Here is a 12,773-nt window from a genome sequence, read left to right as displayed (position 1 = left end):
TGTAAAGTCTACATTTTCTGCGTATTAACTGATCATAATTGAAAACAGTTTACTCCTTTGTTGATGTTAATTAATTTAACTAAATATATACACTTTTAGAAACCATACATAACTGGCTACACCATATATTAATGTACCTGTCAATCAATATGAGATTGTGAACATTTTCTACTCCTGTGTTTTAATTTTTATAGTTAGGCTTTTGTTTATTTGACTCGCAGTTTGTGTGTTTAGTGAAATCTGTTTTCCTTCTAGGTACCCTGTAGAGACACAGCCTTACAGGAAGACTCTGTGTCACCTTAAAAAACACCAAAGACCTCATATTGGAACACAGTGATTAATCTGTTTTTACCAAAATGACTAAACATGACAGCATAGAGAGATGCAACATGTGGAGAATATGACATAAAACATTAAAGGACCAAAGTGAAATAACAGATTTTAAATAAAAGGCAGTTGACACTAATGAATTAAAAGGGTAAATGGAAGAAAGTTGGAAACCCAGATAATAAATATAGATAAACTACGCCTACTGTATCTGAAAGGTGAAATAATGTGCACTTTCTTTTCCGTTTATGAAAATCTTGAAATGTTGTCTGATAGCTTCAGGTTCTCAGTTCGTTTCAAAAGTGAGGTAGCCGGTCTTAGACGCTTCCCAAAGATCAGACATATGGCTAGAGGACCACAGGGATCCAATCATTTAAAAACATATCTGACAGCATCAAAATATACTTAAAGTACCAAAAGTAAAGTGCTCATTATGAAGAATGGCCCATTTCAGAATAGATTATATTACTGGATTCTAATTATTGTTAAATGAATTTGTTCACCGCCTAATGTTGCAGCTGGTAAAGGTTGGTTTTAATTACTTTATATACTGCTGGGTAACTTAAAGGTGCTATTGATAATATTGATTGAACATTCAGTCACTAGATGTGGCATTCTCCGTCCCCCGTTCCATTGCATTTACTTCAAAATAAATGGTTACCAGGCACTTACCATCAAATGCAACTTGATCGTTGACGACCCAGAGATACCACGTGATACCAACGTTGTTATATTATTGGCTCACAAGCCTTGGGAACCAAATGTCAGATATCTTCCACAGAGCTAAAAAAATTAAAGTCAAAATATTTTTAATTATTAATTCACAATCCTAATAATCTTTTTTTAGGAAAAGCCATACTTTTATTCAGCACCTTTCTAAAAGCTCTGTGGATATATTAGTTTTGTTATATATACATAAAAATGTTATCAATAAGACCTTTAACATATAATAACATAATTCATTAGTTGATGTATTTTGTATCAATAATCTGAATCTGTATATTTGCCACCAAAATGTTGTGGAGTAGGAGTAGAAAGTAGCATTAAATAATAATAATTAAAAAAACAAAAACCTGAGTAAGTACCTCAAAATTGTACTTAAGTACAATACTTGAGTATATGTACTTAGTTACATTCCACCGCTGTATGGCATATTCAGGGGTTAGGTATGTGACTTCTAAATGAATGACAAAATCTTAAAATCCTACCTTTTCTTCTGGTCTTCTGATAATTTTTTGAATTTGATCGGAAAGGAAAGGAAAGGAAGGAGTAACAAAGAAACAAATGGACAATCAAAGAAAACATGTGCCACAGTGTGGTGATCAAGCTATAATGTACTGTACAGGACAAAATTACTGTTTTGTGAGTTCTTAGTGGTTTCTCTTTTCCCAGGTCCCTATAGTTGGGTGTTACATTGTATGGCTGCTTTTTAAAGAATTGTTTAAGTTTGGATGTTTGTGTATACATACTGTGAAAACTATCAATTAATAGACACTATTTAGCTATAACATGGTTTGTATAGCGCCCCCATCTGGACCTTGTTTCTCAGTTTAGTCTGCATTATTTTGGAACAGGGAAATAATGAAGAACAAAAGTGTGCGAAACTTTTTTCTGTTTCAAAGGCATCAATCTGTGATGCACGCTGTCCATAGAAGCCTCACAGCTCCATCTGCTGTCGCAAAGTGTCAGGATCAATCTAATCCAAATTCAGGGCACTGCTGAGCTAAAATGAAACTGAAGACGGACCACACAGATAAAGGAAATTGTTTCTCTCAAAGTTCAGAATCAGATCATAAAAAAGTTAAGCTTATTGAGTGAAGAGTCACAATAGAGACGACCTCTCTCACCATGATTTATGATCACAACAGAAGATGATGATCCAGCTCATATTGTGAGCTCCAACTTATGCCCTCTGGCAGAAGATATAAAGTTACTTTGTACCTATAGATTTGTTGGTATTCTAAACTTAAGAAGGTAAAAGATGCTGCTCGCCTGGGGTTTGTGTAACAATATGTAGTACTGAATATAAGTAACAATTTATTTGAAATGTTCATTGTCTTTTGTAATGTGTTATGTCTGTGAATTTCAGTTGGAATGTAACTAGGCTTCATTCACTCAAGTACAGTTTTGGGATACTTGAGTATTTCCATTTTATGCTACTTTCTACTTCTACTTCACTACATTTTGGAAGCCAATGTTGTACTTTTTACTCCACTATATTCAATAAATTGAGTTAATAGTTACTTTGCAGATTCAGATTATTAATACAAAATATAAATCGACTGATTAATCTACCTAGCAGTACATAAAGTAGTTGAAATTAGCTCCACCTTTAGCAGCAACATTAAAGGTGCTATTGATAACATTCAGCCACTAGATGTCACATTCTCCCTCCTCCGTTCCATTGCATTTGTTTCACCACAAGTCACTTAACGTCAATCTCAGCCATTTATGATTTTTTTTCCACACTAACTGACGACCCATTGATACCACGTGATACAAACGTCGTTTTACTATTGGCTCACAGGCAAAAAAGAAAAAGAAAAAGCCATACTTTGATTCTAAACCTTTCTAAACCTTTCTAAAGGCTCTTTGGATGTATTATCATTATTTTTTTCAAATATTCATCTACATAAAAACGTTATCAATAAGACCTTTAAAATGATGAACGCATTAATGCATCACTAATTATAAACCAGTGATATTATATAGATGATTCTGCATAATGAATACTTTTACTTTTGGTACTTTAAGTATATGTTGATGCTAATACTTAGATGCTAGTATCTTAGTAAGTAAGATTTTGAAAGCAGGACTATTACTTGTAACAGAGTATTTCTACACTGTGTTATTACTACTTTTACTTAAATATCTGAGTACTTCTTCCACCACTGCTGAATTGTGTATTTAGTTATTTTGAAGTGGAGAACAAAGTCAAAGACAAACTTTTTGGGGACATTTAAGTGTATGATATTCTATTCTATTGTAATATAATGTATACTCTGTCGCCATCAGTAATCAGGCAGATAAACAACCCGCATTGTGTTTACATTAAACCAACCGGCAGTGTCTCAGCCCAGCAGAGGGAGGAAGAAGATTTGACGTCAGCCCTCAAAAGTGAAAACTAATGGGAAACCAGACTCACATCATCTTTTCGGTTTCCAGGCAGCAGATCAGCCCGAGAAGAGCAGGTACATGAGAATCTTAACTTTCTCTTCCTCATCCCAACTTTTATCATTCAATGTCTGTCAAGTCTGATCAAAATGGTTTTATATGTAGTTTAAGATTGAAGATATACAACCAGAATATCTGGTAAAAGTGTGTTTTATACAACTGTGAATACAGAATAAGCCAATTGACAGAGCGTCATTGTTTTTTTATGATATCTTGATGATTTTAGAAAGCTCATTTAAGAAATTGTCAATTATTTTCCGTTCTCTTTTTTCTCATCTCTTTTTGTCAAATGCCTACACAAACATATGACTCACTGTGATACAGGAGTTGTTTATTAAAATCGGTCAAACGTACTCTTTCAAACAGTTTAGGTGATTTAACTTGGATACTGAAATCAAATACAGTGACATGGAGAATATAATTATAACCCAATGTGTGAGTGTTTATTGAATGCATTTCTACATTTTTGAAGTATGTTACACAAGACAAAATTTGGTCTCTTTTTGTCTTTCAGAAATCTCACAACTGGGTTGACAAACTTGACAATGGCATACAACAAATTCTACATTGTTGTCCTATTGTTTCTGTGCAGTAAGTACATTTTCATCGCGTTCCTCTCCTTTAAGCAAACACACAGACATTAAGGTGGTCTTACACAGGAAACCACAAACATTTGCATAATGGAAACTTAACTGACAACTAGAGGTGTTGCTGCATGCCATCTGTCTCTCATATTTTCATGTTTGTTTCGTTTTTTTCTTTCTCTAAAGACCTGGCTGTGGTGCTCACAGGTACGTACAACAAAAAGAGAGGGCACACACAACTTTGAAATTAAATTTTTATGAATGTTATCATTTAGAAGAACAAGCTATACATACGCAGTGCCAGACAATAACACCTAATGAATCATTGTTTCCAGTCAGTCCTATAGGTCACATCTTCCATCCCACTCTTTTCTGTCTGTCTGTTCATGCACTGTCTGTGTTTGCCAGAGAGCCCTGGGTCTTGCTACAGGATCGAGCCGGGGACGATAGCAGGCATCATCTGTGCAGATTTGCTGCTGACCCTCGTCATTGTCATTGCCACCTACCGATGTGCCAGCTTTCGGCGTCAGAAGATAGGTAATGGTGAGGCGATGGGGCTGAATGAGTCGTGTTTTTGTCATGTTTATATCTGTTACAGTAAATGAAGCATAGGTGAAAAGGTTTATGAGGGATTGGTCTTAAAGGTCTGCTCATACCTTTTCATACTCCTGTTTTATTATGATGCACCTGTTTCTCTCAAGATTCTTTGTTTACATTTTGTAAAACTGTTTGGCCTCTTTGATACACCTTTAAAGCTGCAGTCAGTTACTTTGTACCTATATGTGCCTACTATGTACTAATGGATCATGATTATTTTCACAGATTACCTGTCTCATGCACTACTGTCAGGATATAATGACAGTTATTATAAATATAACTTGCTCAAAGTTACCGACTGCAACTTTAACCCAGCCAAGAGTGCCTGTGGTCGATAATATCACTATATTCATCTCACTTCCTTAATATGTTCTTTGTGTATTTGGTAACTTTCTGTTGTCAAAAACTAAAATTTGGGTCTCTCTTCTCATCTCTTCACAGCTGACAAAGTGTACATGAATGTCCGGGCCAACTGCAAGAGCTAATCTACAGATTGTGCAGTACATTAGGAAATTATATTCAGTATTTCAGATCCTGTATGTTCAAAAATATATTACAAAATGTTATAAAAGATTAATTTAACAGTTGTTACATTCAACTCTTTTGCAATAAACACAGTATAAACAGGTGTCTTTCACATATTAAGTTCTGTTTAGTTCATTACAAATACAATAAAAATATAACTCTTAATTCATAGAACCCATATGACAAAACAATCTAATTTGACAGCACTTTTACTATTACATACAATGCACTGGATGTACAATGTCCTATATAAAAGCTTTAGAATAACCTTTTACATTTAAAATATGTGTCAGACTGTTCAAACAAAACTCAAAGTGTGTAAATTCACCAACCTTGTGAATAAAATCTCTGAGTGTTAAAATGTTGTCACTGTAACAACACCGTACAGCGCCCTCTGCAGTTGACTTCTGGTAGCATATTATTGTATTTTAACATGCCCTGCAGATTTGATGTAAATGTTTCCATTATCATAGGAAGCAAGGAACATTTTACAGTGCAGCTGTGTTGATATTGTAGGCTATCAAAAACATTTCAGCTTCAACACATTAATAGAATAAGTAAACATTATGAATAACTCGTCCATGTGTGGAAAGATTTATGTTGAATGGACTTGATCATTCGTGTTTTTCAGTGTTCAATAAATACTATTTTTATGCATTTGTATGTGTTTGGTTGGTTCAAGTTTGTTAGCTTCCATTCTCACAAATACTGCTTCCCATCTACTTTATCATGCTGTCCTGAAGCGACATCTGAGCAGTGTAACCCGATTAAATTCGCTGTGTTGTGGTGATGCTGTGGTTAAACTGCCGTTCCAGTGAAACACAAAGAACATGTTGACCAAAGCCAATTCAATACCTTTGTCTTATCTGTCTAATCTACCTCCTCTATAGATGCACTGTGTTGTTTCAGTTTGTGCAGTGAAAACACTCTTGAATAAATAACCCTGAGTAATTTTTCAAGAGGCTAGCCATGGGATTGGATTGGATAGGAGGGGTTATAGCTAAACTGTCTCTTCTTGTTTCATAAGATTTGGGAAGTTGTTGCAGGGCGGTTGTGCGTGAGGAATTTCCCTTGAGCTTGTGATCTATTTTTCACTGTTGGACTTGAGGGCAGTTTTTTTACACAATTGCATTATCTGTAGTAGACACCAGCTTTAATTCCCATTCGGGAAAAATAAAACATTGTATATCCCTTTCTTTCACTGTCACTTACAGTTCATCTCCCTGTGAAATCCAGCAATTGCGCCTCAACTGTTTGGTTTTCTATATTGATACTAAAGAAATTTCCTTCAACTCTGCAGGCATCCTGCTGGCCTATGGGTTTAAGACTCTGTCTGTATAATTGCAAAGTCGCAAGTCCAGCAAATGCTTTATCAGTCAACTATAAGATATCAATAAGAACGACTTTTGGGTTGAATTATCATGTCATCAGTCATTAAAAATGATAAAGGATTTTACAACAATCCATCATGTTTTTAACTAGAAATGTTAATAAGTTGTTAATAAGTGGATTTTTTCCATCTGATACGCAGCTCTTTTCCAGAAGGTCAGAGGTCAAATGGCGTATTAGAGGAAACTTCCCGATGAACAAGTGAATAATGAAAATAAAGTTTCCCGTTAGAAAAAGATGAGAAGGGATTTTTCACAACCTGGCAACCCAAAAGTTGTTGGTATTCATGGTTTATGATCCATCTCTAAGGTATTAGTAAATTATTAATTAACCATTAAAAGAGCAATTAGTTACACCTTCTTTCATAACTAAAAGGAGAAAAAACATTTTAACATTAAACATTCATTCTAAAATGTTACTGATTATTTTCATGGGTTTTCTGGCTGTTCCCATAGAGCTTGATAACTAGAGGGGATGATGTTCCATATCATTTATGTTATTCATAACATAAATGATATGGTTTCAACCTCATCTTAATTAAATGGCTACATTTATTCTTAATTTTGAAAACATTTTTAATTATATGGCTCTGTTCAATTAATGTCCTAATCATTTATTTTGTATTTTCTATCTTATTAGTTTTAATAATGTGCAGCACTTTGCTATATTAATATACTTTTTTATTATTATTGTTGTTGTTGTGTATGTCTATGCTCAGTAGGCTGCTGTACTGTTTTTGATGTATGTATGTATTTTATACATTAATCATTTGAAATATTTAGTCTTTTTCTATTTAAACATTATGAAACAATAAAAGTCTCCTTGACAAAAACAATAAAGGTACGCTTTCATTTCCATGACATCACCATTAAAGATAAACCTGTGGTTTGACAATGGCTCACAGACTATAGTGTAGGCAGCAGTGAATGTGGCCAACCGCCTCGCTTTTAAACCACAGGTCATGAGGAAATGCTCTATTTGGAGATACGATCGCATGCATTTCAGCAGAAACTGCAGGTGTACTGAAACTGACCGTCTTATCTTGGCAAGACTTTGAAGAATCAACATACTGTTAGAATGTCAGAAAGAAGGCCTGAATCCTAATGATCAAATGTGACAGAGTGCACAAATTTAATATGTATGAGACCTGCAACCCTCACATGAATGTGACAACAACACCAGCTTCCTCTCAGTGGACTCCCTCCTCCTCCTCCTCCTCCTCCTCCTCCTCACACAGTCACATGCTGACAACCTTCACACCCTGCCAGTGTCGCCTGTGGACAGTTTTTCATCTGTGAACTCTCCTCCTACCTCTGCCTTTCAACATCTTGTTTATGGGTGCGACATCACAGCCATTTGAAACAGGAGGACTGGCCCTCGACCTCTCTCGCTCTCATTTCCTCCTTCGCCAGAAACTAACATACAATAAAGAAGATGTCTGACGCTCTTTGTATTGCGGGTTCGTTGTTCGGTGAGTGTTGTGTTTTGACAGTGAATATGGGCACTCTCTCAACTGTTGAGGTTTTAATAACTCTCTGTCTTTCAGGATCTGCACAAGGACAACAAGGTATCTAACTTTCTTTTCCTCTTGTGGGATGCTGGAATATGATGTTGTGTGTTTTGGTTTTGTGCTACAACACTATGTCTTCACTCTTTTACAGACTGTGGTTCCTGTTACATGATTTATATGGGCTCTGTAGTGGGCATCATTGCCTCTGATATCATCTTGACCATCTTCATCACTATTTCTGTGTTCTGCTTTGCGACTCACCACAAGAGAAGGAGGGAGTGGGACTCTCGTGATGGTGAGCACCGACTTTTTGTGTATTGCTGTATGCCCGGTTGTAATATGACAGTAACTTGAGACTTTTTTAACAGGTAAAAGAAATCTGCCGTCATCAGTATCAAAGAAAATGGCAACAGAGGTCACAGAATCTCCCTACCAGGTAAAGCCAAACTATATTATTATCTAAGTCTCAAAGAAACTAAATATGAAACTTATTTATATCTATATATTATTGGTGTTTCCATGATGAATTGTTTTGACCTTTTTTTGTAGGAGTTACATGGAGTCCAATCAGACGTGTACAGTGAGCTTCGGCACTTTAGGAAATGAAACAATGTACGGAACTATAAATAATCCCAATAATGCCTTGTTTGCAAGCTATAATACCACACACTCTTCTACACACACCTGGTGTGTGTGAGCCACTTATACTCCTGCAGCATTATAAGTAATAACATACATTATGTGTATGTATTTTTGCATGATTTATTGTGCTGCGCTGAATGTGATGTTTACTGCATGACATTCTTGTTTTTTGTAAATGTTAAGCTGTCTTCAAATATGTATTTCTATTTAACTGATTATAAATTAAACTACATTTTAAAACCAAGGAAATGAAAAAGATGCATTCTTTATTACTTACGTATTTTCAGCATTACAGTGAACATACAAAGACTTCAGATTACAAATTTCAGGCTCACGTAGCTCACTTATTCTGTTCTAAATCATCGAAAATAGTTTATGATTTCATTTTCTGACATTTTTGATACCACAATCTTTGCACCAAATGTCACGCTGTAGCAGCTTTAACCAGTTTCGAAGAGTAAGCCGAACACAAAATGATCAAAACCTCTTTATTTCTTATATTTGTTCACATGACCACGTAACAAAATACATGTAAAAATCTAAATTTGGATGGAAAACGTCCCAGAAGTAACTTTATTTGGAAGCAGCCAGTCAGCCTCTTATGACTCAACAGATGGCGGCCCCTGACTCATTATGAGGAAGGAATAGAATCTGGGAAAAGAGAGAAAAACAATTCAGCATTACACTCATGCAGATGAATAACAAAGCGAGGTCTAGGAAACGGCTTTAATTAGACGAGGAGGAAATGTAGCTAATTTAAATGTGCATTATGTCGTGCAGTTGTTTCCTAAGCCAGACTGGATGGCTATAGAGATACAGTATAAGCAGAAAACATGCAAACGTATTGGAAACATACCAGTTTGTATGATCATCAGGAGGCTCGACTCTTTGCCAGAACAGAGAAGCTACTGGGCACGTGCTCTGGAGGTGCTAAAAGCATATATGAGAAATGACAGATCTTTCAGGAAAGCAGTCACTGTCTGTGTGCATCAGTTATCAAAGAACGATGTTACAATATCCTCTAGTGGAAGAATAAACAGGTCTTACCCATTGGATACGTTTCAGAACTGATAAACTCTCTGGTTTCTGTGGGAATATTAAAAACAATTGTTCATCCTTTGATTCCTCAGAGCATAATTTTGAACAAAGGCATTTTTTTTAATGTAATGCAGGGGTTCACAAACTTTTTGGGGACAGCGATCCCTTAACCCTCTTAATCGTAACACCAGTTATGCTTACTATCATTTGTACTATTAGATGCCATTGGAACTATTTGTATTCTAAAACTTTTCAACCTAAATAATTCAGACCTGTTTCATAGTGACACATTTCAATTGGAATCATGTTAATTAGGGATGCACCGATATACCAATATTGGACCGGACATTGGGCCGATACAGACGCAAATAGCTGGATCAATTTGTTGCTGCATTAAAAAGGTTTACACTTGAATTGTAATTCCTGTTAATTTAGAAGATTTTTTACCAAGTTGCTGGTGTACGATTTATTATTTTAATAATGAAGAACAATTAAATACATTTATACCTATGTATTTAGTGGTCACATTTTGTTTTACAAAGTATGGAAAGCAATGTTTAAGTCAAGCCTGATGTTGCTTTACACATACCAGAATGATCCCAGTCACTTCCACACAGTGAGGCATACAGCTTAATTAAACACTGGTATTGGATCGGTATTCGGTATCACTATCGGAATCAGGACTGAAAAAGTCTGGTCGATTCATCGCTAATGTTAATACCCCTTATATACTTTTAAACAGTGGATAATTTTATTCGGATTGCATTTTGACTCAACCTGACAGCATTTCTAGCCTACATTTCAAGTAATTGATCTTAAAAAGCTTTCAAAAAAATGAACAGACTGGCAAAGTCCTAATAAATCCAGATGTTTAAACCTACCAGTCTAAAGCTGACTTTCAGTAAGTGCTTCTACTTAAAATAATGAACTTATTTTTGTTTGTCACAATCATACCAGAGTTTCTATTGGCCTAAAGTTAACATGGGTGGGAGTATTGGACACAATATGCTTGTTTTATTGGTGCAAATGGTCCCCATCTGTACATATGCACTTTTTTTAAAAGCACAATTTCATAATTTATTGCAAATTATTTTGCGGACCCCCTGACAGAGTGCCACAGACCCCACTGGGAATCACTGATGTATAGAGAATCTGGACTTACCATCATAGTCTCTATCTCCTCTGTTACCCACTGGAGCAGGTCTGCCATAGTTGTCCTCCAAACTATCCCAATCCAGCAGTTCTCTGCTTCTGTCTGGGGCCAGCATACCATTTACCCCATGAACTCTTCCTGGTGGTGGCTTTCTCTGGAGGCTGAAAATAACTTGGTCTCCACTCAAACGGACAACAGGTTTTCCTGACAAACTTTCATTCACTGTCATTCCTTCATCACTGTTAAGATCTCTGCTTGCTTGGTGTGGCAACTGTGGCCCCTGTGGTCCCTGTGGCCCACTGTGCTCCCCGCTGCCCTGCTGGTCCTGAACCAGCTTGCTGCTCATATCCATCGGCCCCACATTGGGTTTCCCCTTTGATGGTGTTTTATCTTTCTCCACATCTTCAGAACTCATGCTCTCATCACTGTCAAGGCCTTTCACTGCATCTGGGAAGAGTAAAAGTTACACTGTTAAGAATTTCCCAGTAAAATAACAGTAAAGAACTGGCAGCAGGGTTGCCTTTATGTTACTGTAAAATTAACATTATTATACTGTCGCTGAAATTTACAGCTTTGTACTGTTAATGAAAAATACTGTTTGACCTGTTTTTTTTTTTTTTCATTAATTTCACAGTATTTTACAGTTAATTTACTGTTTAAAGATACATTATATAGCTGTTTTTCACCTACATTATCCTACTGATTTGTTTTAATGCACTATTAAGGTTGTATTTTTTACATACATTTTAATAAACATTATTTTTTCCCTAGATGAATAGACTTAGCAGGTTACAGAAATAGGAATAGTCAAACTAAATACAATTAAAGGCACTTGTTAGGAAAAATCTATAATAGACTTGTTGACACTTTTCCCAAAATGTCTGTCTATAGCTGGCTACAAGCACAGAATGCAAACCAGAACAACATGTGAGTGAAGAACAATAAAGCTAATTCACTGATTTTACAATCATGTACAATGTACAAGCCTCAAATGTGCAGATCAGGTCCCAGAATTAAAAAAATACTGCATGAAACTGTTACTGATGATACTTTAGACAGTTGATCAGCAGTAAAGCACTGTTTTTAGCAATAACAGATTAATACTGCTGAAATCCTGCTGTAAATTAACAGCAATTGTTTACAGTGTAGAACATCTGCATCAATATATCGTCTGCACTGCTACAGACATTAGGATGTTAGTTTTAACTTGAATTTAAGATTCTTCACCTCTGCTTTCACTTCCATTTTTATCAGACTTGTTTTATTCATATGAAATTAAATATTTTTTTTGTTCATGAAATAAAGTCCACAAACCTGTAAATCCACTGGTGTCAGAACTCTCTGCAGATTTTTCTTCTGACGTATCTGTGAATGAGTTTGCTGTTTCTGTAATACCAAATCAAAAGACAATTTGGAAATCAAAGTGATGCTTTAGTTATCAACATACAGTATATACACAGTATAATTCACTGTGTATTTATTTGTGTCAACAGGGGAAAAAAGCACAAAAATGTACCTTTCGAATCTTGCACTTTCACAGGTTTACTTGGAGGGTTTCGATATGCTGCAGACGTGGGAATACGATCAGATAATGTCAAAGGTGCTTTCTACAGTACAACCTGAAGATTAAACTAAACGATAAAGCAACACAAATACCAAGAATTGCCTCTGTTCTGGTTTTGTCTCTACTGTGACCTGGTATTTGAAACTCACATTTATGTTCTTGGGGAACAAAAAGTAGTTTGAGGATCTGGTGAGATGAAACCTTCCTGTTTTAAAACGGAATATATCTCTGATCTGAAAGTTACATTTTGAATCACAGACCTGTTGTATT

The 12,773-nt window shown here is 35.7% G+C and overlaps 2 protein-coding genes across 3 annotated transcripts; both read left to right on the top strand.

The window, feature by feature from the left end:
* The first annotated feature begins 3,393 nt into the window (after window positions 1-3,393).
* hcst (hematopoietic cell signal transducer) lies at window positions 3,394-5,870 on the top strand. 2 transcript variants are annotated; one of them, XM_074653974.1, is made up of 5 exons: window positions 3,394-3,518; window positions 4,016-4,092; window positions 4,272-4,292; window positions 4,494-4,628; window positions 5,124-5,870. In XM_074653974.1, the coding sequence occupies exons 2-5, from the start codon at window positions 4,047-4,049 to the stop codon at window positions 5,165-5,167; spliced, it is 246 nt and encodes an 81-aa protein (XP_074510075.1). In that variant the 5' UTR covers window positions 3,394-3,518; window positions 4,016-4,046; the 3' UTR covers window positions 5,168-5,870. The 2 variants fall into 2 exon arrangements, with proteins under 2 accessions (XP_074510075.1, XP_074510076.1); XM_074653975.1 differs by having other exon boundaries at window positions 3,399-3,518; window positions 4,494-4,622.
* Window positions 5,871-7,732: 1,862 nt separating this feature from the next.
* On the top strand, window positions 7,733-8,978 carry LOC141779847 (TYRO protein tyrosine kinase-binding protein-like). Its single transcript, XM_074654876.1, has 6 exons — window positions 7,733-7,879; window positions 8,028-8,067; window positions 8,143-8,163; window positions 8,258-8,401; window positions 8,475-8,542; window positions 8,656-8,978. Exons 1-6 carry the CDS (start codon window positions 7,733-7,735, stop codon window positions 8,710-8,712), a joined length of 477 nt encoding a protein of 158 aa, XP_074510977.1. The 3' UTR covers window positions 8,713-8,978.
* Window positions 8,979-12,773: the final 3,795 nt, after the last annotated feature.

Source organism: Sebastes fasciatus, chromosome 12, assembly GCF_043250625.1.
Source record: "Sebastes fasciatus isolate fSebFas1 chromosome 12, fSebFas1.pri, whole genome shotgun sequence".
Lineage (NCBI taxonomy): Eukaryota > Metazoa > Chordata > Actinopteri > Perciformes > Sebastidae > Sebastes > Sebastes fasciatus.
The sequence above is the reverse complement of the archived record's forward strand: the minus strand, read 5'-3'. Positions and strand labels throughout refer to the sequence as shown.

Coding starts and splice junctions, on each gene's coding strand:
- hcst (XM_074653974.1), top strand. CDS start 4,047: ATGGCATACAACAAATTCTACATTGTTGTCCTATTGTTTCTGTGCA. Junction 4,093..4,271: donor TGTCCTATTGTTTCTGTGCA/GTAAGTACATTT, acceptor CTTTCTCTAAAG/ACCTGGCTGTGGTGCTCACA. Junction 4,293..4,493: donor CCTGGCTGTGGTGCTCACAG/GTACGTACAACA, acceptor TGTGTTTGCCAG/AGAGCCCTGGGTCTTGCTAC.
- LOC141779847 (XM_074654876.1), top strand. CDS start 7,733: ATGTATGAGACCTGCAACCCTCACATGAATGTGACAACAACACCAGCT. Junction 8,164..8,257: donor ATCTGCACAAGGACAACAAG/GTATCTAACTTT, acceptor ACTCTTTTACAG/ACTGTGGTTCCTGTTACATG. Junction 8,543..8,655: donor TCACAGAATCTCCCTACCAG/GTAAAGCCAAAC, acceptor CTTTTTTTGTAG/GAGTTACATGGAGTCCAATC.